Source organism: Aricia agestis, chromosome 2, assembly GCF_905147365.1.
Source record: "Aricia agestis chromosome 2, ilAriAges1.1, whole genome shotgun sequence".
Classification (NCBI taxonomy): domain Eukaryota; kingdom Metazoa; phylum Arthropoda; class Insecta; order Lepidoptera; family Lycaenidae; genus Aricia; species Aricia agestis.
The window spans coordinates 6,426,851-6,452,123 of NC_056407.1; the positions used below are offsets into that span (position 1 = coordinate 6,426,851).

The 25,273-nt window shown below is 38.3% G+C and overlaps 1 protein-coding gene across 12 annotated transcripts in view; it reads right to left on the bottom strand.

The window, feature by feature from the left end:
- Nucleotides 1–25,273, bottom strand: part of LOC121736614 (talin-1) — a 66,908-nt gene that overhangs the window by 7,664 nt on the left and 33,971 nt on the right. For 8 of the 12 annotated variants that reach the window (XM_042127972.1, XM_042127987.1, XM_042127943.1 and 5 more), the window contains 40 exons: nucleotides 24,680–24,768; nucleotides 23,721–23,840; nucleotides 22,928–23,066; nucleotides 22,710–22,790; nucleotides 22,452–22,576; nucleotides 21,961–22,062; nucleotides 17,236–17,406; nucleotides 16,606–16,807; nucleotides 16,182–16,333; nucleotides 15,936–16,055; nucleotides 15,705–15,815; nucleotides 15,522–15,611; nucleotides 15,272–15,409; nucleotides 14,923–15,186; nucleotides 14,506–14,702; nucleotides 14,143–14,272; nucleotides 13,876–14,000; nucleotides 13,096–13,261; nucleotides 12,885–12,977; nucleotides 12,730–12,804; nucleotides 12,421–12,583; nucleotides 12,028–12,155; nucleotides 11,758–11,889; nucleotides 11,444–11,629; nucleotides 11,190–11,344; nucleotides 10,946–11,089; nucleotides 10,729–10,862; nucleotides 10,529–10,641; nucleotides 10,077–10,235; nucleotides 9,575–9,735; nucleotides 7,437–7,539; nucleotides 7,136–7,266; nucleotides 6,355–6,611; nucleotides 5,931–6,095; nucleotides 5,323–5,522; nucleotides 2,884–4,650; nucleotides 1,515–1,631; nucleotides 1,050–1,244; nucleotides 474–666; nucleotides 175–302 (listed from right to left, as the gene is read on the bottom strand). In XM_042127972.1, coding sequence (XP_041983906.1) covers nucleotides 175–302; nucleotides 474–666; nucleotides 1,050–1,244; nucleotides 1,515–1,631; nucleotides 2,884–4,650; nucleotides 5,323–5,522; nucleotides 5,931–6,095; nucleotides 6,355–6,611; nucleotides 7,136–7,266; nucleotides 7,437–7,539; nucleotides 9,575–9,735; nucleotides 10,077–10,235; nucleotides 10,529–10,641; nucleotides 10,729–10,862; nucleotides 10,946–11,089; nucleotides 11,190–11,344; nucleotides 11,444–11,629; nucleotides 11,758–11,889; nucleotides 12,028–12,155; nucleotides 12,421–12,583; nucleotides 12,730–12,804; nucleotides 12,885–12,977; nucleotides 13,096–13,261; nucleotides 13,876–14,000; nucleotides 14,143–14,272; nucleotides 14,506–14,702; nucleotides 14,923–15,186; nucleotides 15,272–15,409; nucleotides 15,522–15,611; nucleotides 15,705–15,815; nucleotides 15,936–16,055; nucleotides 16,182–16,333; nucleotides 16,606–16,807; nucleotides 17,236–17,406; nucleotides 21,961–22,062; nucleotides 22,452–22,576; nucleotides 22,710–22,790; nucleotides 22,928–23,066; nucleotides 23,721–23,840; nucleotides 24,680–24,768 — 7,421 coding nt within the window. Of the gene's footprint in view, nucleotides 1–174; nucleotides 303–473; nucleotides 667–1,049; nucleotides 1,245–1,514; nucleotides 1,632–2,883; nucleotides 4,651–5,322; nucleotides 5,523–5,930; nucleotides 6,096–6,354; nucleotides 6,612–7,135; nucleotides 7,267–7,436; nucleotides 7,540–9,574; nucleotides 9,736–10,076; nucleotides 10,236–10,528; nucleotides 10,642–10,728; nucleotides 10,863–10,945; nucleotides 11,090–11,189; nucleotides 11,345–11,443; nucleotides 11,630–11,757; nucleotides 11,890–12,027; nucleotides 12,156–12,420; nucleotides 12,584–12,729; nucleotides 12,805–12,884; nucleotides 12,978–13,095; nucleotides 13,262–13,875; nucleotides 14,001–14,142; nucleotides 14,273–14,505; nucleotides 14,703–14,922; nucleotides 15,187–15,271; nucleotides 15,410–15,521; nucleotides 15,612–15,704; nucleotides 15,816–15,935; nucleotides 16,056–16,181; nucleotides 16,334–16,605; nucleotides 16,808–17,235; nucleotides 17,407–20,850; nucleotides 21,859–21,960; nucleotides 22,063–22,451; nucleotides 22,577–22,709; nucleotides 22,791–22,927; nucleotides 23,067–23,720; nucleotides 23,841–24,679; nucleotides 24,769–25,273 lie in introns of all 12 variants that reach the window. The other 4 variants (XM_042128021.1, XM_042128003.1, XM_042128012.1 and 1 more) reach the window with 3 other exon arrangements.

The following is a 25,273-nucleotide window of genomic DNA, read 5'->3' on the forward strand; positions in this document are numbered from 1 at the left end:
ATTCCTCGCGTTATATCTGTCTTCAATCTTCATAATATTATGCATCTTCCCCTTTAATTGCTTTATCTTCGAATGAATTAAAATATAATAATATTGATATAAATGTATATAAGTAAATAGTTATTTTCATATAATATTTTCAATTTAAAGCATAATAATTGTAATATTCTTTACCTGTGATCGCAAGTTGCGCGGGCGCAGCGAGTCGAGTTTGCGCGCGGCAGCGTCGATGGAGGCAGCGGCGCCCAACAGCTCTTGTTCCGCAATGACGGTCGGGTCCGCGGGGTCCACCCATTCCGTGCCTATAAACACAATAATAAACATAGATAATCTCTTGACTCTTCACCACAACATAATATTAATTTTACAGTACCACTACATACACTAATAGAATTTTACAACCGATAATTATTGTAAGTCCCGGGAAAGGATTATACACTATATATACTCTTCTGTTATAAATAACAACCCACCTTTGAGCAGCTCAGCAGCAGCGAGTATGTCGGCGACAGCGAGCGCGACGGCTCGCGAGCGGTCTGGCAGCGCGGCGCGGTTGGCGGGCGGCAGCAATGAGGCTAGCAGCGCGCGGAACGCCTCCGCCGCCGCGCGCGTCGCTTCTAAAGTCCGTTGACGGATCTCGTCGCTCTCCGCTGCGTGCGCGGCGCCCTGCAAGTGCACGTTTACTTGTAGTTATAGCGTATTTATACAACATTGTAGGAAACCAATACTAACGTTGCTTTTTGTCTCCTTCATAAAAACATACAGTGTATTTTTAAAAGATAGCATTATGTTGTATCATTATTCCTACAAAAACATCAAATGCATTTGGATTTGACACGTCAAGCGTTTTCACTTATTAGCTACTAATATTCTTAGCAATGCAATTAACATTCATTAGTTGATAACTATAACAATCTTACTTGTACACTATTTAATATTTAACTTTTAGATCAATTTAAAGTACACTTTTACAAGGATGTGCACTATGTTGTGATATATTCGTATTTAGAAATAAGCTGTGTGTATTATCCAGTATATAAAATAAATACCTTAGCAGCAGTCAACATATCGACGACAGTCTTGCGGCCGAGGTTGGCTGCAGCGGTCAGCTGGTCCTGTCCGCCCGCGCCGCTCGCGCCGCCCGCCGCCACCGCGCGCGCCGTCGCGGCCGTCATCAGCCGCGTGCACCGCACCAGCTCCTCGGGTGAGGAAGTGCACTTCGGCGCCGCCGGGGACATCAGGATCTGCAAGTTGGTTGGTTAAGATATTCGTTTAATAATAATTTATCGAGAGTACGGACTGTTTATATTGTCGTTGTTAAATGAGGGCTGAATAGTATCAATTAAAATGACGTTCACAAGCGTGTAGACTCTACAGAATTTATGTGTATGGATATATATTTTGTTTGTTGTTACTTTTACAATAATTAGCGTTATCATTCGAATGGATGAACGAATAGAATGGAATTCCTTAGTTTAAAAAGTTTATTAAATCAGAAATATCGGTTTAATTACCTCGATTTCTTGTGAGATCGCTTCGATGGTGGACTCGAGCGCTCTCGTCCCCCTGGTGTGTTCGTCCTCCACGGCCTTGACAGTCTTCAGCAGTGACGTCACGTTAGTCACCATCACCTAGAACACAACACACTATAGACATCGCTCGCATTGAATATTATAACAACTACTAAAGCTCTGGTTAATTTTATTAGAATTTTGAGGCCAATGTATAATGGTTTTGCCAATTAGGTCCACTTTAGTACTTGTTACGTGTTGGCCCAGATTGAATGTAAAATTATATACATTTGAAATTCTTAAGTAAAAAATTCTAAATTCTAAGATCTTAACTCTAGACCAACGCGTGAATACATCAAGATTAATTCAAAACTTTATACTAAATACACACGTAGCAATCTTATTATTTCTATTAAAGTTGTCATTAAGGACATTTCATCTGCATAGAAACAATTGCTAAGCGTATATTATCAAGAAAATCATATTATCAGAGCTTAGGGTTACCAACTAATTAGGGCCTAGAAAATCGACAAAAACACCCACTGTGTTTAAAGCACATGCCATAGCAGGAAACCCATAAGCTTTCAACCATATATACATAGATATAAATAGATAAGCTCATCGTATGTATACGTCAATATTGGACTTTCAAAGCTCGCTGTGATACCTCCCAGTGGAGTCGGTGAAGTGAAAGCTTGTGGCTTTGGGGTTACACACTCTTAGCTCCGGACACCATGGATGACAGAGCGGTGATGGGATGTGATGGATGAAACGGGATGGAATGGAAATAAAAATCAAGTTGTTACAATTCGCAACTTTAAATCAATTATTATTTATAAATTGTTTAAATGTTTATTTGAAATACAAATACCATCACTTTTAATGTGTGTTATAACCAGTAAAAATAAAGTTTAAAAACGTGTTTAGAATAGATTTTAATTTAATATCGAAGTTTTACAGTCTAGTCACGCTACAGAGAAACTTGGAAGAATTCTGAAAGCGATTGAAAGTGAAATGTCAAGGCTGAAAATATGATAAAACGTTAGAGTCCCAAATCGTTTCAATTTCACACCAATAAGCATCTAATATATAATTTACAAATAAATCATGCTACATTTTTTACATTCATTTTCGGGAGGCCAGTAATTTCTGAAAACCAAAAGAAATGGACCAATTTAATATTTTTACTGACATCGAGAAAATGATATAGGTACCAAGATTTGGGACTACAACAGTATTAGTTACTTCGGACACCACAACGTAAATGAACCGATGACAATAAACACCATGCTATCCACTGCGTGCCGTTCGTTTGTTAGGTTGTGGTAGTGCGATGTCAGCTATTAATGAACAGCTACATAATAATTCTGACCGATTCGTCGCTGCTCTTCTTCACGTCCTCGGTCTCGTGGAATCGCGAGTTGTTGACCTCGTCCAGCATTTTTAATTGCTCTTCCATTCTGCTGTTGGGTCGAGATCTGCGCGTTCTCTTTTCCACGATGGCTTTTATTCTCTTTATATCCTCGCTGCTAGTATCCTTGTTACTGAGAACTGACTCGTAGAAATTCCACCAACTATCGATAGTGCCGAATTGCTGCTCGCGATTTTTGAGAATATCCTCATAAATTGTCCACCAATTGTTCGCATAGTATTGCATTGGATATGTGCGCGTCAAGTCGTAAATTTCTAGGCTGTTTCTAGATTTCTGGTGCTTGTCTCTAATTCTTTCTAAGCTATTAGAATGACATATCGTTCTATTGCTATAGTGGTTAATGTTCTTAGTGATATTCTGCTGGGAGTTCACGTTTAGAATAACATTTCTGTGATAAGTCGGAGGCGCAGACTGTCTACCGTCTTGATCATTAGGAACTATATTTTCTTTACCGTTTTGCTCTGTTTGATATCGTTTTATTATTTCGGTATAATACTTTTCTAGAAGACATAACTCTTGATACGTATATTTGGACACATCGATTCTATTATAAATATCTAAAACTTCGTGTATATTTATGTTTCTCTTTCTACGATCAATTTGAACATTGGATAGAAGTTTTAATTGTTCTATCAAAGGATCGAAACCTTTAAATATAAAATCTTTTTTGGCGAACTCTATTAGCTTAAGGACCATATCCTCATACTTTTTATCGTATTCCAAATCTATGTTACTTATCTTCGACATGTCTACATCGTGAATGAAACTTTCCAATGTTTTCTTCTCTTTTTCATACTTATCCATTTCAAATTTAATATCCCCCAACACTAGTTCGTGGCCGCTAAACCGAGCCAACTCCTTTCTAGTCTCCTCCATCTTTTCTAAGTTTCTTTTTGCCAGCGCCCTCCAAGACTCCGTATCATCTTTAAACATATCCCAAAATTCTTTAGTTTTATTTTCATTTGCTTTGATAGCTACAGTGTCATTTGCCATTCTATTAGGTTCCCTCTCAGGCTCTTTAGTAGGTTCAATTACTTCTGGACTTTTCAGTTCTAATTTGATAGGTTTTACTTTTCTGACCTTAAACACGGGGCTCGTAAGCTTCGTCGGTTCAGATTTAGGCTCGTGTGTCTTTTGTGTCGTTGTAATCGTACTAATAGTGGTTTTAATTCTTTTGCTAATGACTTCCTCGTAATCTAAATCTTCTACTATTTGGGACAATCTCTTCATCTCTCTATCTAGCTCCGTATTAGCAGTATTCATTTCCTCCTCCTTCCTTTTCCTTCTCCGGACGGCTCTATCTGCACAATCCAAGTATAGGTCTATCATTTTCCTCAGTTCGCCCAAAAATATACTCTCCCCATATTTAACCACGCGCCAATCCATATCGAACAGACTATTTCTAGCAGCGAGATTGTATCTGACGTTAACGTCCTCGTTTATTTCTCTCTTCGGTGAATTTAGCATACGGCTCTCTATGTATGTGATCATTTCTTCGCAACTATCGTAAAATATAGTCGGTGAAATATCATCGTCTTGGCTGGAGTAATCCAGGAGCTTCAGCAGCTCCTCCTCCTGGTCGGACTGGTTGATATCGGTCTCGGAATCGCACGAGTTGTAATCACGCGGATTGATGGACCGCCGTTTGCTTCGGGGGACCGTGTTAGTTTTGACGGGTAGACTCCACCGCTTCGGTTCGGACAGCCGCTATAAAAACCGCTAGATTGGAGAGTCCAATATTGACAGACAACACGACAGACGAGGACACATTGCACGTATTGCTATCGACTCCCCGGTTTTAATTGTGTAAGCTAACTCATGTATTTATCACAATTATTATTTGTAAATGAGGAACAACATATTTACATTACGATTAATATTAAAGTAGTGCCACAAAAATATGGCTCCTTGAAGTAGTGGCAAATGTAAGTATTTTTATTAATTTAAGCGTAGCGAATATTAATACCAAATTCTGTATTATTAGTTGTTTAATTCCAAATATACCGAAAAAATGAATGTTAAAATATAAATAAATTTTTTAAGCAACACTCTTTCTAGACACAATAATATGTACCGATTGATATTTTACAGTCTACATCATAGAGCAAAATAATACATGGTCTACATCTAGCAATATAAAACACCTGATAGATGTCATGTCATTAAAAGCCTTATTTTTGTGATACTACTAACCCTTTTAATTTTTTAAAAACATCCTATCTAATCATTAAGTTCCCTTTGATTACCACATAACCTCTAAATAACCCACATCTTGAATCTTTATCAAATCCCAAAATTTATTAATGTTTCTCGGTGTCAAAAAATTAACGTACTTATACTGCAATTTATGGTCCCTCTAGAGATAAAACATCAACATACCCTGGCAGCGTGTTTGAGTCTCTCCATGTCAGGATGGTGGTGATGTTTGCCGCTGGCGGCGGCGGTTGCGGCGGTCAAGTCACGGAGTGCGGCGGCTGCGTCGCGGGCAGCGTGCAGGACGAGTACTTGGGGCTCAGCGCTGCCGCCGCCGCCACAGCCGAGCGACACCGCACCTTGCTTCACCACCTCGCACAGTTGCACTGTCGAATATTAACACCATAAGTACTGTACTTACAATACACTGCATAAGGAAAATAGCAGAAGGATAAGGTGATAGTAAAGAAGAGCCACCTCTATGGACGTCACACGTTTAATTCCTCCTATATTGCGATTTCTGAGTTGCATTTCTAGCTCTTAAATTTCCCACTTCCCCTTAGAAAATATTTCATTGATATGTGTGTGTGTGACACAATAATGCTGTTAGAAGTTTAGAACACCGACGCGACGTTGCGAAAAAAAATCTTCGAAATAAGGAAAGAGCGAAACGCAAAATATTAAGAGATATTTGCGAAAAGAGTACATTTTAATGCACAACGTATTTTGTGTCCATTCACACTTTATTATTTATCTTGTTTGTATCCTACTAATAAATACGTAATTCAACTCACCGACAGTAGCGACAGCGCTCTGCGCGGCGCTGGCCAGCTGCTCCTGAGTGCCGGCGGCCCCGCCCACTAACGTCTTCGTGTCCTCTACCAAGGTCTTCGCCGTCTTCAAGATATTTTCGCGGTGATTTGAGAACGTATCGTCCTCTTTGTCAGATTGAAGAGTACCTGAAACGGTGGTTTTAGTTAGTGTTTAACGTTTATGTCGTTTGGAAAATGTCCACGAAAAAATGACGGAACGACCATTGCATTCCCATGAATGCACAAATCTAGAGGTTACATAATTTCAATAATAAGATTAAAACTTAAACAGTTATCCGTTTCATCCAGTTACTCTCGAACATATTTTTTTTATATCATACTGAAACGAATACCTGAATAACAAAACCTCACTCTAACGTAAGAAAAAATTTTCTTAGCACGTTACCTGCACTAGCGAACAGTATGGTGGTATCCAGATCTCCAATGATGGTAGCTATGGTAGCAGCGGCGTCGATGCAGGCCTGCGTGCCGCGGGAGCCCGCCTGCAGCGCGCCGAGCACGCCCACCGCCTTCTCGTTGACGCGCCGCGCTGCGTCCGCCACTGCGCGCTGGTTCTGCGCTATGGCGGACACGCGGCAGTGACCGCCCGCCCGCACGAGCTCCGACACCGCCTCGCCGAGTTCTACTGCTGCTACGCGGATCCTGAATTATGAAGGAATTTTAAGGCCCAATTTCACCAACGACTGTTAAAGTCAATTCTCGAATTAGTATTGGTTTTTCATATGAATGAAAGAGAAGACAAGACATTTTAACAAGCTGTTAGCACTAACAGACGTTGGTGAAATTGGGTCTTAGGGTCTATTTTACTATCGCTAGATAAGTGACGAAAAATTTATCAGCATGTTTCATTTCTATTTTTATTTACATTTAGTCCGGATAGGCTTACACAAAAGATATCTAACATGTTTGATATTAAAAATCAAAAGAATATTTTTTACCAGCATTCAAAATTAACACAATATTGAATATTATGCTTGTTAGTACCCTGATGTCTGGCTGGTTTCGCAACTCGTGTTTATTTTATAATTATATTTATTTGTAACACCGTCAATCGAGCGGTTTATTCGACGACCAAACTATTGTTAAGAGTTGTGTCAATTATTAGAAGTGCTAAAAAGAAGACCTAGCGTATTACATGTTTAGGCAAGTCAATGAAGCTTTTTTACCTATTAGCTATGTCCGCGTTGGGTGTAGTGGCGGAGGCGCCGAGGCTGTCTGTGGCGAGCTGCTCGTACTTGGCGCACATCTCATTACCGACCTCCACGAGCTTCGACGGTTCTGTTGCTGCCTTCGCCGTCTGACAAACGATCAAGTCCAATGATTATTTTGGTACTACTATAACACACGATAAAAGAACACAGAAGATAATTATATAAACTTAAAGAAAGCTTGTGCGAGTTAAAGGAAATAGAAGCGGGCATTCTTCTATCGTTCATATTACCAAGAAAAACAATACCTAGGACATACCATATCAGTTGCAAGGCGCGCAATATCTTTCGCAGCGCCCACCATTCTTGTCTGGTAGTCCACAAACGAATCCGTCTCATCGTAGTTGCTGATCAGTGACATCCTATAAAGGAAACGGGTGGTTTAAACCAAACTAATTTGAGAATAATAGTCCACTTATAATAAATTTATTATCATAAATACATATTTACATACTTCATTTTTAAAAAAGGTAAGTTTAAATTAGCACTTTGTATATTTAACTGTAATTTTGAATTATTTTATATTTGCGAATAGGCGCGTCGGTAAATAGATTTCAGCGCACGAGGTATCTGCGCAGGCGTCCGAGACAGTCTGGCGTGATTTGTTATGTCAACACTATTACGGGTATAATTATCGTTAAGACCGTAAAATTATTTCGCAAAAATTATTAACATCCTATCTTATTATCAGAATTATATACTTCAATACTTTACTTTGTGCCTTTGTAATAAAAAATCTCATCGCTTATAAAAAATTACTCAGCGGATAAATTATTCAATGTTACTTTTTTAAATGTGTTGGAAAAGTCCCTAATAGACAAGAACAGCAAACTTGCATTAATTTATAGCTGTACACAGCTATAAATTAATGCAAAAATTAATGCAAGTTTGCTGTTCTTGTCTATTAGGGACTTTTCCAACACATTTAAAAAAGTAACATTGAATAATTTATCCGCTGAGTATTTTTTTATAATTGATGTAAATAAACTTTGGATTTTACAATATCTCCCATACCGTAAAGTTTCATATGATTTCTTTCAAATGGTCCTAATGTTGAACTGCTTCGAATAAATCGCAATAACCCGGATTACCCAAACGAGTTTAAGTATTTATACAAAAAGCCATTCAGAACTCATTTTAGTCATCTTTGTCTGCATTTCCAGACGGCTGGTGCGGGTATATGACCCGTGCAGTACATACCGACACTCATATCGAGTGTAATATTTAGGCCCATATTATTATGAATGCATCAATCAGAATGCGTGCGAGTTGGCGGGCGGCCAGCTCTGAAGCACCCGTGACCTAAGCATATCCGATATAGATTTATGATGCCACGTCAAAAATCATCCTGTCATTGAACCATTGAGTCAGAAAAAGTAAAAAACCTATTGGTCTTATATCTAACCTTCTTTTTGAAGTTAGTTAAAAATGAAAGTTAAGGTTACAATCTAGCCTTGCTTTACGCTGATATTCAAATGATTACGTTACGAAAACAAATTTAATTTCGATCTTTTCGCTAGTTTAGGTGAAGATTTGCGCCAGTTTATTGAGTCAGGTTAATCATTCTTCCGAGTGCTAATTAGCACTTGATGAAGTCAGGATAGTGAATCATTGATTTTGTAAGATCATATGATGTAAGTATCTCTTCTGCAATATTACATTATTATCAAGTTTTTAAAACAGTATTCAATTAATGTTAGAGTCACCATAAGTGATAAGTCCGAAATGAATATTTACAAATCTTCGAAATCTTATACTACGTCTAATTCTGTTTGGTACCACAAAGATCAAAGTATCAAGATATAGTAAAAACTTAGATTATTTTACTAGATTATTTTAGACTATGACCGAATAATTCGATAAAGTACAGCGACTGCACGCAAATAACTCGACTGTCCGTCATCACGCTATTTATACACCGTTACTGCGGTTAAGGACATCAAAGAAGGTAGAATATGGATCAAGTGTTACTTTTTAGGTTTTAATAAGTTGTTTTCTATCTTTTAATGCATCATTGATCTTTATCAAAAATAATTATATATTATGATGTTTTAATCTAATATATAAAAGTCTTGTGTCACGGTGTGCCTAATTGAACTCCTCTGAAACGGCTAGACCGATTTTCGTGAATCTTAACGAGCATATCGGCTAGGGTTGAGAATCGGACAACATCTACTTTTTATACTGATAAGTGCATTTGTTGAATAAATAACATTATTACAAGTCGAGACTGACGGCGACCATTGTTTGTGTGACGGGATAGCGATGGTCGTTGCCATGGTGACATACTTATTTAGTCACTTCAATAAAATAATATGGGCCGGGGCGAAATACTTTATATGGCAAAACAACGTTTGCCGGGACAGACAGTAATTTATAATAATATCAATAACATACCTGTGCTCAGTGAGTCGAGCCAACGCTCTGGCAACGGCATCGAGCAGCGGCCCGACAGCTCCGTGCTGGCTGCTCAGCTCGCGCACGGTGGAGCTCAGCTCCGACAGCGCGGAGCGGGCCAGCGTCGCCTGAGCGTCCACTTCGCCGTGAGCGCCGGTCGCCTGCAAGTATCACTTGTATTAATACAACAAAATATGTTGGTAAGTGATAAGTGTTGTAGAGTTTATAAGCCGATGAAATGGCGTTTGTTTGTCAGTGATCTTTACAGTATAGAAATCGACATAACTATTTGGTCGTAAGTTGTTGATGATGTTGACATTTAAAAGCTTTACCTAGTTTTCTTTAGTACTGACTGCTCGCTCATCTGTTATTTTTATTATATAACGATAAGGATTCAATGTTGTCGTTTTTCATACATAGTCTATAAAAGAACCAACACAAATCAGCAAATCATTTTATCTGTTACTTCACTTTACTGTACTTATAGTGTCGATAATCATACCCTGGGGTTGCCGGCCGCGCGCTGCGCCGCCTGCAGCAGCAGCGACAGCGTCTCTAGCACGGTGCGCGTGCGCTGCAGCATCGCCGTCTGCACCACTGACTCCGTGGTCTGCGACGCCGCGCCCGTCGCGCCCTGAACTAGCGGCTCCGCGTACGACACCTGCGTTTTAACATTCGTTTAGTATTAAAATCGCAATTTCTTTTAAACTTTATTTATTAAAAATTATATTTAAATCCAAATATACAACTGTTTATTTACAATAGGATATTGCTAATAAAATATTTAAGCATAGTATAAGCTCTGGAATGTTTCGTCCTAGTCTGTTTATTGGGACAGTCATTCGAAAGATAAACACAAAACACTGTAAAGCTTTTTCATTGTGTATTTCTGTTTTTTTTATATAAGGGAAAAGCGAATATTTTATTATTAACAAGTCAATACATAGTATTTACCAGTTGTGTGACGGCGTGTCCCAAATTTTCCGCCTCCCCGCAGGCCGCCACGCGCAGCGGCTCCAACCGTTCCAGTATTTCAGCGGCGCTGTTCTCGATTTGTTCCGAGTACCCTGTTATTACGTCATAGAAGTGATTTAATCGATTTCTACATAATATTTTACATTAAAATTACGATATTTTTTGTGATCGACTATTACCTTGCAATGTGTTCGCACGTCGCGGCGCCAACTCCTGCCCTACGGCCAGCAACGCCGTTTGGTCTAAGTCGCGCAGCTGTCGGGCCAGAGTTTCAAGCGCGGTGGTACATTCTCGCTGGCCTGGTGCCTTCTCGCTAAAAAAATATTTCAATTTAGTTATTTATTGTCACTAAAATTATAATGCAATATAACCTTATTTTTAAAACTTCAGTCTTACCGAATATTAGTAACGAGCGACTTGATGCTATCCGAAAGTCCCTTGCTGTGAGCGGCCAACGCTTGCCACTGCGGTCTTTCCGTCGGTGTCAACGCTAGGGCCCTAGCGGCTTCGAGCATCGAGCACGATCCCGAAATTATATCCCTGTACAAAAACATTACGTTTTAAAATTATGATTCTTGCAAACACATAAACATGAATATAAAAGTAAGTTAAATATCAAGTGATATACAAAAATACTGACCGTCCACAAGTAAGCACGGCTTCTTGGGCGCGTCTGGCTGACGGCGAAATGCGTGCGGGCACGGCCGCAAATTCCGGCCCGTCCGCAAATTGGACGAGCGAGCGTACCGCCTCCGCTAGGGGTCCGGTCGCTGCAGCGCATCGCTTCTTGTTCTCCTACATTTAAAAATAAATTATAAACATTCGAAGCTACATATTGTTACGTAACTTATTATAATATCAAATAGGGTATTTAATTATTACTTGTCATCATACCTCACAGTAATTAGCGTCCAACGCTTTGATCTCTTTGACGAGTGCAGCGGTACAGTTGGCGACGTCCTTAGCAGCCTCGACAAAGTGTCGTTTGCTCTGCGGCTCGACGGAGCGACCGGATGCGACACGACAAGCGTTGCACAGTGCACTTGTGTGTTTAGCTAGAACCGTCGCTGCTCCTAACACCTGATAGAGTAAAATTACACATTTTTATAACAATAATTATGACAGTAAATAGGGAAAAATATATGTTTAAAAATGGAAATTGTATGTTTCGGTTACTGCTCTATGATATAGAGATATTGTCCACTAACCTGTTGTAGATCAGCATTGCCATCACAGAAAACAGCACAGGCCTGTTCTATAGCCAGGGCAGCTCGAGCGAACTGAGCCTGGTCAACTAAGCCCGGACGCCCTGCGACGCTTGTTTCGTCTGATACAGCCACCTACGCAAAATTGGCAATAAATAAAATAAATTGCATTAATGTAGACAAGTCATTAGTCACTGTTTTCACCGACTCGTTGCAATCTTAGCAAATTATTGGAGTTCTCATTACCATAAAAAAAGAGTAAATCATACTAACCAAGTAAGCAGCTTGAGCCGTGCATTCGACGAGACCCTGTACCGCGGAGGCGACACCGCTCACGCTACGGCAGAAACGTTCCGTTTCAGACTTCTTTACTGCGCTCGCCATGCCTGACATGCCCTCACCTAAAACAAAACATCTTCAATTAGTTTAAGGTCGTTTGTATGCAACTCAGAAAACACACCCTGTTTTACAGTTTACTTTAAACTTTTTTACTAAGATTAAATTGAAGGCACGATAAGAATCAATAATAAAAAAGAAATGATTTGCTTCCGCTTCATGTAAAATATAAGAGTGAGTTTTCTGTGTATTATAATTTTTTTTTGTATTATATTGGGAACCAAGTATCTTATCATTTCTGAAATAAGTTTGTTTAATTTAACTACTTACTGAGATCCTTGCTATGATCGACCACAGCGTCTAGACAAGCGAAGTAGCCGAGGTCGTTGAGCGGCTGCGAGGGGGCGGCGAGCACGGCGCCCGCACTGCGGATACTGCGGATGGCTGCCGCACACTCCTTCTGTCCCGGCGCCGCCTCCGTACATACGTCCACCTGTTTGCAAAAATATAACTTATATAATCGTCCAACAAAAAGTTCTACTTTAAGATTTTTAACGATAATTGTGTATGGATCCTTGGATAAAATGGTATATTTATAATAATTAATTCCTAAGCATTAAATTTTCTTTAAACACTTACGAGTTGATTGATGCTCTCCGTCACAGCACGAGCGGCTGCCGTCAGTTGGTTCTTGGCGTTTGGTCTCGTTAAGTCCTACAAGAAACAATAAACATTAATATACAGGAAATGCATTTCAGTCAAAATAGATAGTAAGGGCCAAGGTCTTATCCTACCTGGCTCACAGATTTAGCGGTGCTCAACAGCTTGGACGAATTAATCGTTACTGTCTTCATCGACGTAACCATCAGCGTGCGTGTTTCGCGGTCCTGTAATTAAATACCGACATTAGAGGTTTATACGCAACAAAAAAAATATATCTAAATTAAATAGTCAGGATGTTCATTTCTAAATTCAAATATTTTTTATAAAGAAAAGGTATCTCACCTCTGTCTGCCCGGCCAACTCGACAGACACGCCCATAAGACGGTTAAAGGAGGAACCAAATGCGGCGCCACTGGCAGGCAGGTCTCCCTTCTCGACTGCCCCTACTAGATCCGATGACGCTGCGCTTAGGCCAGCAGCCGCTTGGCCCAATTCCGCTTGCAGCTCCCTAAAGAAATATTGATATTGTTATAGTTTGTGCGTTTTAAGGTGATATGGGTGACAGTTTTCATATTCCTTGCTACGGGTATTTTTTTACAAATACCCGTAGCTTTAAATGTAATAAATTATATTCCATCTACAAAACAAATGTTTCCTATAATTGTAAATTAATAAAAATGAAAAGTTACTAAATGTTAACTTATTAATATAAAATTATAAATATTAACTGTGAAATAGGAGTATAAAATTATTGTTACGAAAACATTTGAAAAATATCAGATGCATGAAACGAAACTTATGTCAATAGAGATTGACTCTGTTGAATCGAAATCAAATCGATAAAAAAGGGCGGCCATCTTAAATCGCCGGCACCACTGAAATGTCAGTACGAAATCGATAATTTCGATTGCAATTCCTTTACGAAGTGATTCGATATTTTTAAATTATCGATTAATTTTTGTTAGGTAACTTCCCTACTATTGTCAATTATAATGTGTCACGCATATCATCATAAAACGCACAAACTATAGGGATAGTTCACATATTCTGTCATGCTAGAGCGAAGCTACATTGTTGCGTTGTTATAAACTATGGGTTTCCCCAGGTTTATCAGTTACTTACCCATAGCTCTTATCAGAGACTGGGAACTCTCCCATGTTGAGAATGTCAAGGGTCTGATTGATGTCTTCCATTGCGGCGTCTAGCTCAGCATGAGATGGTACTGATTCCATGGCTTGGTCGATGCTCTGTGAAGAAACAAATTTACTTTGAATTGATTTGAAATTTACTTATTTATCACAATTCAAATAAATTAACTTAAATAGGCTTATTATTTTGTAATTTAAAAGAGTGGCTGTCAATTGATTGATTTCCAATAATGATTCTTACCTGAGTGACTTCCCTTGCCATAGACATAATTTCACTTTCATTTACTGTTTCGGAGTTACTGATATACCTCTTCACGGTCTCGACCAGCGTCAACGAGGAATGTAACATTTGTCGTCCCGATTGGATCACCCTGAAATTAACATGTCTTCTTATTATAGTATACAAACGAAACAAACTATCGAATAGAATCTATACAATATATTATGGTGAAACCGCACTGAAATATTCTTTGTATCAAATCGTATGAGGTAAGACACAAAAGTCAGTTCTATGAAACGTGAAGTGTCGCGTCGAGCCGCTGCTGCTTAGTGTCGCGTAGTTCAGTCTCGTCTTTGTGTAAAAAAAAAATTAGTTGTTACTAACGTGGATTGGTGCGGTTGGTCTCGTAGCGCAGCCGCGGCTCTCAGGGGCGGGGTCATATCGCGCAACGCATGCGCCAGTTCTGCGGCGGCACGGCCGGCACTGGCGGGCTCGGCGCGTCGCACACCGCCCGCGAGTCGCGCCGTCGCCGACGCAGCTGCGCGACCGGCCGCTTGAGCACGGGCACTCGCCCATTCCACCTGTGTTACAATATTTCGGTATACATTTATTAAAATATGCAAGTTCATAGCATATTCATTATAATAATCTTTTACCATTATATAAATGATAATATAATATAATTTTATACAAATTATTAATATAATTTGTGTTATATTACAGGAATGACCAAACTGCATAATATATTTTGCCTTGAGTTAAGTTTTGCATATTACGTGATATTTATAAAAATTTAATTACCGTTTGTCCTGGAAGAGGACGTAGTTCCAATGCTCTTGCGGCTTCCTCCATTTCGTCCAATTCAGCCTGCAGGCTTCGGATTATTTCCGCGGCGGCATCGAGCTCCAGGCCTTTGCAGGATATTCTCGCACGGCCTACAGCAGACCTTAATTCAGCGCAACTGCTCGTGAACTCGTGCGCTGTATCAGCTAGATGTTTAGCTGCGGGTGCGTCGCTGACGGTGGGAAGGACGCTGCGAGCGGCCTGGACCACGTGCCCGCTTGGCTGTCGGCAAAACGATGATTATAAGCTAACAATTTACATACATTATATAAAATATAAACTGAATTTTAAACTGAAACTATGTTACCTGAAGGAAGTTATCGGCGGCAGTGATGAGGTCGAGACGCGCGGCGGGGCGGGCGGGCGACGCGGCTGCGGTGCGTACGGCGTCAGCGAGCCGGGCGCGCTGCTCGCTCAGCACAGAACATTCAGAGAGCAGACTCTCCTAAACAACGCAATATAAACGATTATATATATTGAATTTTACAAAAAAAGTTTGTTAAATATAATTGTAGTAATGGTTCGATATTTATTTAGACTTTTATTTAATATCTCACCTGCGAGTATTTATTGGTGTTGTGCTGTGTGGCGTTATGAGCTGCGGTGACAAGTTGTGTTGCGCTGGAGACGGCTTGTTGTGCGCTCGCCTGAACATTAAATCGAATTAATATCTTGAACTAATGTCAAATTAAAACAATATAATATCTCAATTTTTTTAATTGATAGTAAGTAATATTTACCTGTAGACGCGCCACTTGGGCGTCAACAATGTCTTGTCCTTGCGCGTAGTCGACTGTGATGAATCGAAGCTCTTCCGCTGCCCTCCTCAGTTCTTCTTGTTTATTGCGGTCCTAAACATCATTGACATTTAAAGCACTGTGCACATATTATATAATTTAATGTTTATATTATTTAAACATTTGCTTAAAATATTAATAAATGTGGTTAATTAATTAAGGTATTTTTTTTACCTGTGGACTAGACGCGCACAAACGGGCGGCTTCCACCATTCGCGCGGTAGCATCAGCGAGTAGTTTGGCGGCCGCTAGAAGTTTGCGTTGTCCCTCCGATGGCTGCTTCTCTGCTTCAGTCTACAAAAACATCTTAATTATGTCTTGCTTGTAATGACTTTTAGCTTGTCTCATAATCTTTCCTAGATATATGACAGTTTTAACAATATTCGGTCAGTATAACTACCGTAATATTTCAATATTTACCTTTATATCAGCGATGAGTCTAGCTGTGGCCTGTCCAAGTAGTCTGGCACGTCGCACCATTTCGGGCGCGTCGGGCGCTGCGGTAACGCGCTCGCTAGCCAGCACGACTGTCTCAACCGTCTCTTCCGTTGTAGACACGGCCGTGCGTCGTTCTAGAAGAGATATCATCATATTATAGTTTTGTATGCAGAGTTTAATCTAGTCCGATTAAATTCTTTTAGGATTCAACTCAGCCGGCCCCTAGACGATCAATAATAATTATTATTATTGTATTGTGAAATATCACGCTGACAGTTAAATTGAAGGTGCGCGATGTTCAATATCAGCCCTAGACGATCAATAATAATACGCAATACGTGATATTGCGCAATAAAATTGCTTATCTAGGGGGGCCGCTTACTGAAAAATACACGTGCAAGCTTACCTCGCTGCGCATGCGCTAGCAGCCGCTCGAGCTCCTCAGTGACGCGCTGCGCGGCGGCTGCCAGCTGCTGGAGGCCGGGCGCGGCGTGCGGCGGCGCGGGCTGACACGCCGCGCCTAGCCGCTCCACCGCCTGCGCCACCTGCCGCGCCGCGCTGATCAGCTGCTCGCGGCACGCGGGGTTGTGCAGGGTTGGGGCCACCACCTATATTATGATTTTAGGAGTGATTGGAGTGTTCGTTGTGTTTCTATCGCATGCGCCTACACCTCAGCTTTTATTATAAATACATATTCTATTATTAGAGCTATTTATATATTTTGCTTTAATTGTAATTTAAATTCATAATTAAGCACAATCATATTATTTCTATACCATTGTACAAATATTGTAAGACCACATCCTTAAAAGGCACTTAGGGCACAATAAATTAGATCACATGTAGTGGGTGAGAAAATGCAGCTTTCAAGTAAGACTATAGCTACTTGCCAAGAGATTACAACTCTACTTATGTTCTCTTCTCCACTTTTATTGACAGAGAATTGGCTAGCATTTTGACTTGAAATATTATGTCTTGATGACAAAGTTCACCCCTGATGGAAGGGCGGCCGTGATAGGTAAAAATTGTCACTCACCTTAGCACAGGCAACAAGCTGGCTGGTGGCGAGCGCGCAGTGTGTGGCCGCTGCAATGATGCTGTTCTGTAGCGGCTGCTCATCCTTGCACTGTGCAGCTACATTCTTCGCCTTTAGTACTAGAGCTGCGGTCGTGTTGGCTACTGCCTTCGCCAACGACAGTAGTATGTCCTATAGGAAAGAGGTTTGGTTGATCTTGATGCCCAGAATTATGTCATTGTGTTGGTAATCGGTGCAACACACCATTTATTTAAATATAGACCCTACATAATTAATAAGTAATCTTCAAAGAATAAAATATATTTGCCAATGTTCCATGTTATGTAAAATTTTTAATCAACGTAAGGTATAGGATCCTTATTATAATCTGAAAGTCATGAAGAACAAGCCGGTGGTTATAGTCTTCATTATAAAGTTTGAATTTATAAATTGTGTTACTAAAATTTAAAACATCAAAAGTCAAAATGAAGATCATGTTCAAGCGCTGATTGATGATCTCTATAATGCACCAGTATAAAAGAAAACCTGGACATGGCGTCTTAAATTGATTTCAATTTAAGACGCCATGTCCAGGTTTTCTTAACCTACATAACCTAAAAAAAAACTTAACTTTAACTGTCGTATGCCACAGCATCTAACTCATTTTTAGGGTTCCGTACCCAAAGGGTAAAAACGGGACCCTATTACTAAGACTTCGTTGTCTGTTTGTCCGTCTGTCTGTCTGTATCTCAAAAACCGCTATAGATAGACTTCTGAAAATTTCACAGATTGTGTATATCTGTTGCCGCTATAACAACAAATACAAAAAAACAAAATAAAATTAATATCTAAGGGGGGCTCCCATACAACAAACGTGATTTTTTTGCTCGTTATGAATAATGGAAACAGGTAGGCACTTGAAATTTTCAAAAATACCATAATTAAATGTATAATGTAATAATTAATAATAATATTAAATAAGTATAAAATAAAAATTTAAGGGGGGCTCCCATACAAAAACCACAATTTTTGGCCTACATTTGCTCTATAACGGTACGGAACCCTTTGGACACGCATTTGGCTGATTATTCATTTTATCAATTTACACAGAAAATAAATGTTATGTATATAATTCTGTATAATGTCAGTCTCCCAAATCCACTGCATTATAATTGTAGCAAAAGCTTTAACGATCTTGTATCTTTTGGGACGTACTAACATTGGCGATGCATATTTACAATTTTAATATAAAGCTTCAATGGGTTGATATTAGTAAAATTTTTGTCACTACATTTACTTTCAAGACAGTTAGTCGTAAATAAAAATCAAAATTACTTGTTAAAGCAAATGTATTAACAAAAATAATATCAATATGGCATTAAATAAAAAAAAACAATAGGTATACAAACCAATACCTAAAAATAGCATAAAACCTTTAAAAAATAAGATGTATTTTATATTATGTAATTTACAATGTTAATGGTGTTTCATTCTTGAATAACATGCACATAGGATCATTCAACAGTATTATATTATATCTAGTACAAGATATAAGTTTGGTGTGCTTTATTATGTTATAGCTACCAAACAGATCACCTAAGCTTTGTGTTCGTTTTCAACAATCATCATTTTCTATATTGAAAATATTTTGTAAGGCAGTTTGGAGAAGATCATTAATTACAACAGTGCTTACTAAGTTTTGCTATTTTTAAACATTGGTTCGATCTATGAGATATGTCTTTTATGTGAGTTTGTATTTATTATTGTCCTTAAGTTTTCAAATACAAGCTTACATTTATAACACAAAAAACATAATAAAGAAACAAAAAATAACATTTAACAACATAATTATAATATCATCGCCCTATTGAGTGCACTTAAAATTAAAACCGTCAACCAAGTTAAAAATAAAATTAATAAAACATATTATTGAACCACAACCAAAATATTAAGTACCTAATACAAAACAGCTGCTTAATGTTGCATGTCAATGAATATACAAGCACACACATAATAGTATTATAGATTATTTCTGTACGTAATTTTGATCTCTGTGTACTGAGTCAATAAATTAAATCGCATGAAACTGTAAAGAAACACCGACAGCAAACATTTTTTTGTTATGAAAAACATGCACAATATTTGTTTGACTAGATTTTAGTCTCAATACATAATATAGCAGTTTAAAACTTTTGGTTCCATCGTTGTGTGTGCTGAATTATCCAAGACAATAATGACTAAACGATTAGGAACTTTTAGATTAGAATTCTGACTCGTTTTTGCCAATAAAAATACTTAGAATCTACTTACGCCCTATGTTAAAAATAAGACTTATATACTTAAGTAAGTAAGTATAACAATGTAAGTAAATTTTTGTTTTAAAAGATGTTAATGACTTGAATGTTTTAAATGTAAATATTGTATCAAAACCGCGACAAAGATGTTGATTTTGAGTAGAATGTAATTATTTATGAAGGAGCTTATTTATGATGGCAAAAATTTACAGTCTGTCAAGATAGATTAGACGTGGTACAAATTTTTCTAAACGTAATACCGCTCAAAAGGTGGTTTTTTTCTCTTTGTATTTCCACAGAGAATTTCAAAATTGTGTTCAGCGTCTACTCTTTTTTGACAAGCTATAGAAGAGAACAACATTTTTTAAAACAAAAAATTCTACTTACGTCTATTGTTACTGGTGAGTAATCTTCATATTAAATAAAACAGCTTCGCAGTCTTTTTCCTTTCTAGTTTGTCTTTAATAACAAAAACTACCCTTCCTAGGCAGTCGGGTATTAACAAAAAAACATTACTTATCTTTAAATAATTTTGAGATTGGTCCAAGAATGCGTCGAAGGAAAAGGACAGCAAATATAAATATACTTACATATTTGGTAAAGATATGTAAGTAGAGATATAAAAATATTTTATTATGTAACTCATTAGTAGTGTTACTTAATATCTGTAAAATGTCTACCCATAAGGGCGCGGGCTCACAATATATTGCACTGTTAGTACAGATTAAAAACCACGAGTGAAATCGCGCCCTCATAGATAAAATATTATAAAAATATAGTATTTCGTTAACAAATTAAAATGAGTCCCAAAATATTAATAAGTACAGTTTAAAAATAATATTAATTCATATCTTAGGTAGGTAATGCGTATCAGTGTAAAATAAAGTTAGGATTTATTGATGAATGTTAGTGTTTTTCGTTTTGATCGATCGTCTTAGCAAGTTGCGAATTTATACAATACTTTTCGTGGAAAGCATTGCTAATTTTCAGCTACTAAATAAGTTACGCGTGATGTTCTTTCATAATGTTTTAGCCTCCTTTTTTTTAGAAAAAGTAAGAGATGTTTTATATTGATTATTTTTAAAATTCCATACAATAAAGAAAAACTTGAATCCTTTCAAGATCAACTTCATTTTTCTTTACCCAAGAAGAGAAACGAATCCACAATTTATGCTTGATGAAACATTTCAAAGCATTTTCCTTCGTCATCCTCTCTACACCCCAAATTTTCAAGCAACCATTGAATAATAATTGCCAACATGACAAACATTAAAGCTAAAATCAATAGAATATTCAACCAATTCTCTTTAAATGCATCTTTCAGCTCTAGCTCGAGACAGACACATTTGGGACAACATTTCAAGTCGGTGCGCCGACACCGCTTGCGGCAGTACTGACAAAAACCCTTTGCGCAGTGGTCGCCAGTTGTCAAAAATGTCGGATTATAAACTATACGAATTTCAGTCTTTCCTTTTGGCACATTACTAGAATCATTATTGAGTACGGTCGTCTGCCTATCCCTATTTTCGGTTGTGTAATACTTCTCACTCTTTTTAATGAACGTTTCGAAATCGTCATTTTTGTTCCTCTTTATGTTGAGTACGTTCTTAGTGAAGCTCGCTTCGGCTTTCTCTACGAACGTCTCGGTGGTCGTTAGGACGCGATTGTATTTGTCCAAGTTGAGGAGCTTCATATTAATCGACCCCGAAACTTTGACGTCGTCGTTAGATTTGGTGACGTCATTGCGGATGCTCTGGCACTCGATTTTTTTGTCGCAGAACTTGTTGAACCTACTGTTGAGTTCGTTTTTATCATTTAGACTGTTATATTTGTCGTTCACGTCATTTTTGTTAGCGAGAAAAAATTGTTCGCGGAGGAGGTCGTTCTTGGTGCGTCGATCGAAGTTTACGTTGGCGTAATCGTGATTGGGTTTGTTAAAATCTACGTTCACATAATCGTGATGGGAGAAATCTTTTTTGAAGTTGTAAATTTTGTCCGAGATCGTTTTGGGACAGACATTCGGAATGCCATCGTCTTTGCCGTCTAAACTATCCTTCTTATCTGCCGCCTCCAGGTAGCCCTGACAATTTTTCAAAATCGACTCGTAGTCGCCATTTTTATCGGCGTTTAAATTATTGTCTCGCTTAGCGGGGCCCTTGAAGAATGTGTTACAATAGTCGAGGCTCCTATAGTAGTCGCTCTCGGACTCCTCCTGTATGACGTCTAACATCTTGTTCCAGGAGCTGTTAGGGTCGACGTCCTCGTACAGGTTGTCGTCGTCGTACTTTTTGACCTCGACGTTATCGTCGGTGAGGTCCACCTCGAAGTCGGCCCCGTACTCCTGTTTGTCCTTACCGAAGAACACCTTATAAAAGTTGTCGTAGCAGTAGTTGAGTTTTCTGTATAGGAATGATTTTTTCATCTTAGTGTTGTCGACGCTAGCGTCAGTTACCTGGGTCTCCTTGTCCTCCTCGGTCTCTTCGCCGATGGTGTGCAGGACGCTGGTGGACGCTTCGCCGACGCGCGACGCCGCGTTAAGAAGGTTCTGCCTTGGCTGAAATGATAAATATTTTTTTATAATATGTATGAAAATATCATAATGCATATGATATTTCAGAATGTCACAAAACTACAGTCTGTCAAGAAAGAGTAGACGCAGTACAAAATTTTCTAAACGTAATCACGCTAAAAATGTGTTTTTTTTTTGTCTTTGTATATCCACAGAGAACGCTTATACACTTTAAATATTATCACCTTGCACATTTTTAACTCGATTTAATAAGGTTTTCGTATTTTTTATGTGATTTTAAAATTGTGTACAGCGTCTACTCTTTTTTGACAAGCTATACATCTTATATTCATTTTGCATTTAAAATTGACCATGTTCACTGTTCAACTTATTCTTTCATGACTGTAGCAACACAAAATTTTGAATATACACACCTCTTTGGTTTCGGGTTCAGCCGCTTTGAGCAGGTCGGTGAAGGCACTGCAAAGCTTTCTAGTGGCGTCCAAGAGACGGTCGCCATTATCAGTGTCATCCATAAGTGCCGCGATCATTTGAACACCTACAAAATATAAAAAAATATAATCAGCATCAACTTACCCAATGCTATGAGATGATATCTAAATAGTTATTATTAGCCGATTTCAGACGTAAAATATTTATACGTTTCTAGTAAAAATATTATTGTAACTTACCCTTGGTCACTTCCGGCAAATTGGTTGTGATGGTTGTAATAGCTGCCCCTACTGCCGTGTGATCTACCTCCTCGGTGCCACCTGGTAGACAAACGAAATATAATATTATATTATTACAGGCAAAAAACATTTAAGTATTGAAGTAACACATCATTTTTGGCTTTACATCAAAACACTATCTCTTTCTTCCTCTCAATTTGTCTTTTTCTCGCACGTACCTGCTGTGAGCGTCACGACTTGTGCGGTAGCGGCGTTCATGGCGGCGATCTGTGACGTCACCACCTGCTTGCTCGTGTCCATGGTGCTCTGCTTCCACTTGATGGAGCCAGCGTCTTGGCCGAGGTCGGGCAGCGCCGCCTGGTGATACAACATGCTTTAATACTAGCTACAAGCATATTTTGCCACTTTGATAACGTTGTTCGGTGGGTAAAAGCCGACTGTCAAGAGATTTTTTTTACATCTTTCAACTTTTTTATTACAAAATGACCGTGTTATAGTGCGCGCGGAACTATAAGTTGGCCGCGCCTTAGGTATGTGAGCGGTGGGTCGGAGAGGCGGGGGCGCTTGATTTTGACAGTTCTGGCTAGTTTAGACAAAACGCACAAGAGATGAGAAAAAAAGATGAGTCTGCCGATAAAAAGATAATCTAAGAAAATTATATTCAAAGTGCATACGTTTTTAAAAAAACGGAAAGCCGATGTCAATAGCTTAGAATATAAAACTGATAAATTGTCTTTAATTTATTATTTTCTATACTTGACTAATTATTGTTCACGATTTATTTTATTTATTTATTTTGACTTGGTCATGTGCCAAAAGATTCTCAAGAGCTGAATTTGTTCATTTTATAAACCAAGCTTACACTTAGCGTTTGGAAAGTATTTTTTTTTATAATAGCAGAAAAGTTTAATTTAAAAAAATTAAAGAATTAACAAGATCTATACAATTTCACATATAAACATAAAAAATCTTTTTTAGATTATTGAACGGAAGAACAGTAATAACACTTACCCTAACAAGACTTTCCTCAGTCTGCTTGATGATCTCCCGTCCAGTGGTAATAGTGGACAGCAGAGCCCTCTGCGGTTCTGTCAGTATGGTCGTCACCCGCGTTTGTTGCACTTGAGACGCCTGAAAAATAACACAAGTCAGTATTCTTGAAAAGAGTGAAACGATAGACCTTAAAACATAGTTTTGTATGTGATACATAAAGCGACTGAGAAAGCATGACACATTAGCTTTAATTTTTAATTATAGTCCGGTCGCAGAGCACTTAGAAATTCGAATTGACTCAGAGCTACCTGTGTCTTTTCGCGTATTATGTGACAGTAAAATGTTCGTGCTGGAGCGAAAAAGACGAGTAGCGATTGGTCAATGTACGCAGTTATATGATGCTCCTCGACCGGACTTTAGGTATAACATAATATAAGTATGTATGAATTGCTCATTATTAAGTTATATAATATACATATGTTACCTACACATCCAACCTCGTAGACTGTTAATCCATGTTAGTATGCATGAAACAAGCAAATATGCGATCGTTAGAATGAGATGATTTTCAGACATGTATGTTAAAAACAAAAGCTGTGGTTAGCTTTGATCAGAATCACACATAAAAATAAATATTTTTTTTATCAACTTAAAGGTTAGTTTGTTATAAATATTATAAACATACAATACAAAAGAAATTGATATATTTTAAGTCAACATTCGAATATTTTTTATTTTACTTAAGTACATAATATTTTTATGTAAAAGCTGTTAATATACATAATTATTTTGTTACAGTGCGATGACAGTTATATTAACTCGTAGACTCTATGGTAGACTTTCGTTAAGTCCTAACAAAGGTAATAAAACTGCAAACGCACTATATTAATTCACAAATTATTATACAAAAGCATAAAAGACAACAAAATATGCGAACATAAGACATGCATGCATGCGTAAAAGCTAAATATACTGACAGCGGGCGGCGTGTGTCCGGTTATGACCTGACCGGAGACCGTGGTCTGTTGCGCGCTCGTCATGTGCCCCACCGCGAACGATTTCGCACCTACAAACCAACGAGTATTGCACGTCATTGCAGCCATACTATAGGCTTAACAAAAGCCATAGTACAGTCTTAAAAGAGCCATAGTATAGGCCTAAGGCAGATGTCCCATGGCTAGTTAAGTGGAATCTACAGGTAAAATGTTGGTATACAGATAGATAGTTTTCCTACCGTCTACTGGTAGGAGTTAGTTAGTCAGTTCATGACATTACGTTTACGACTTGCAACACCCTGTTACATATTATTTTCGATGAAAACAGTTTTTTTTCATTAAAACGAAGTGACGTAAAGTTTCATCTTTATACATGCTGTTCCATCATTTTGGATTGTAGAACTCTTTAAGTTCTGTACATGCACTCCCTCTAAAAACCTCAAAATGACCCCTTTTAGAAGGCTATGAGTAAATGAATACAAAATTAAGTTTTTTGTGTGTATGTATTTAAAAGTTTAATATAAATATCAATGTGTCCTTGACGAAATTATCTTCATATTCCTATTAAATTACCTG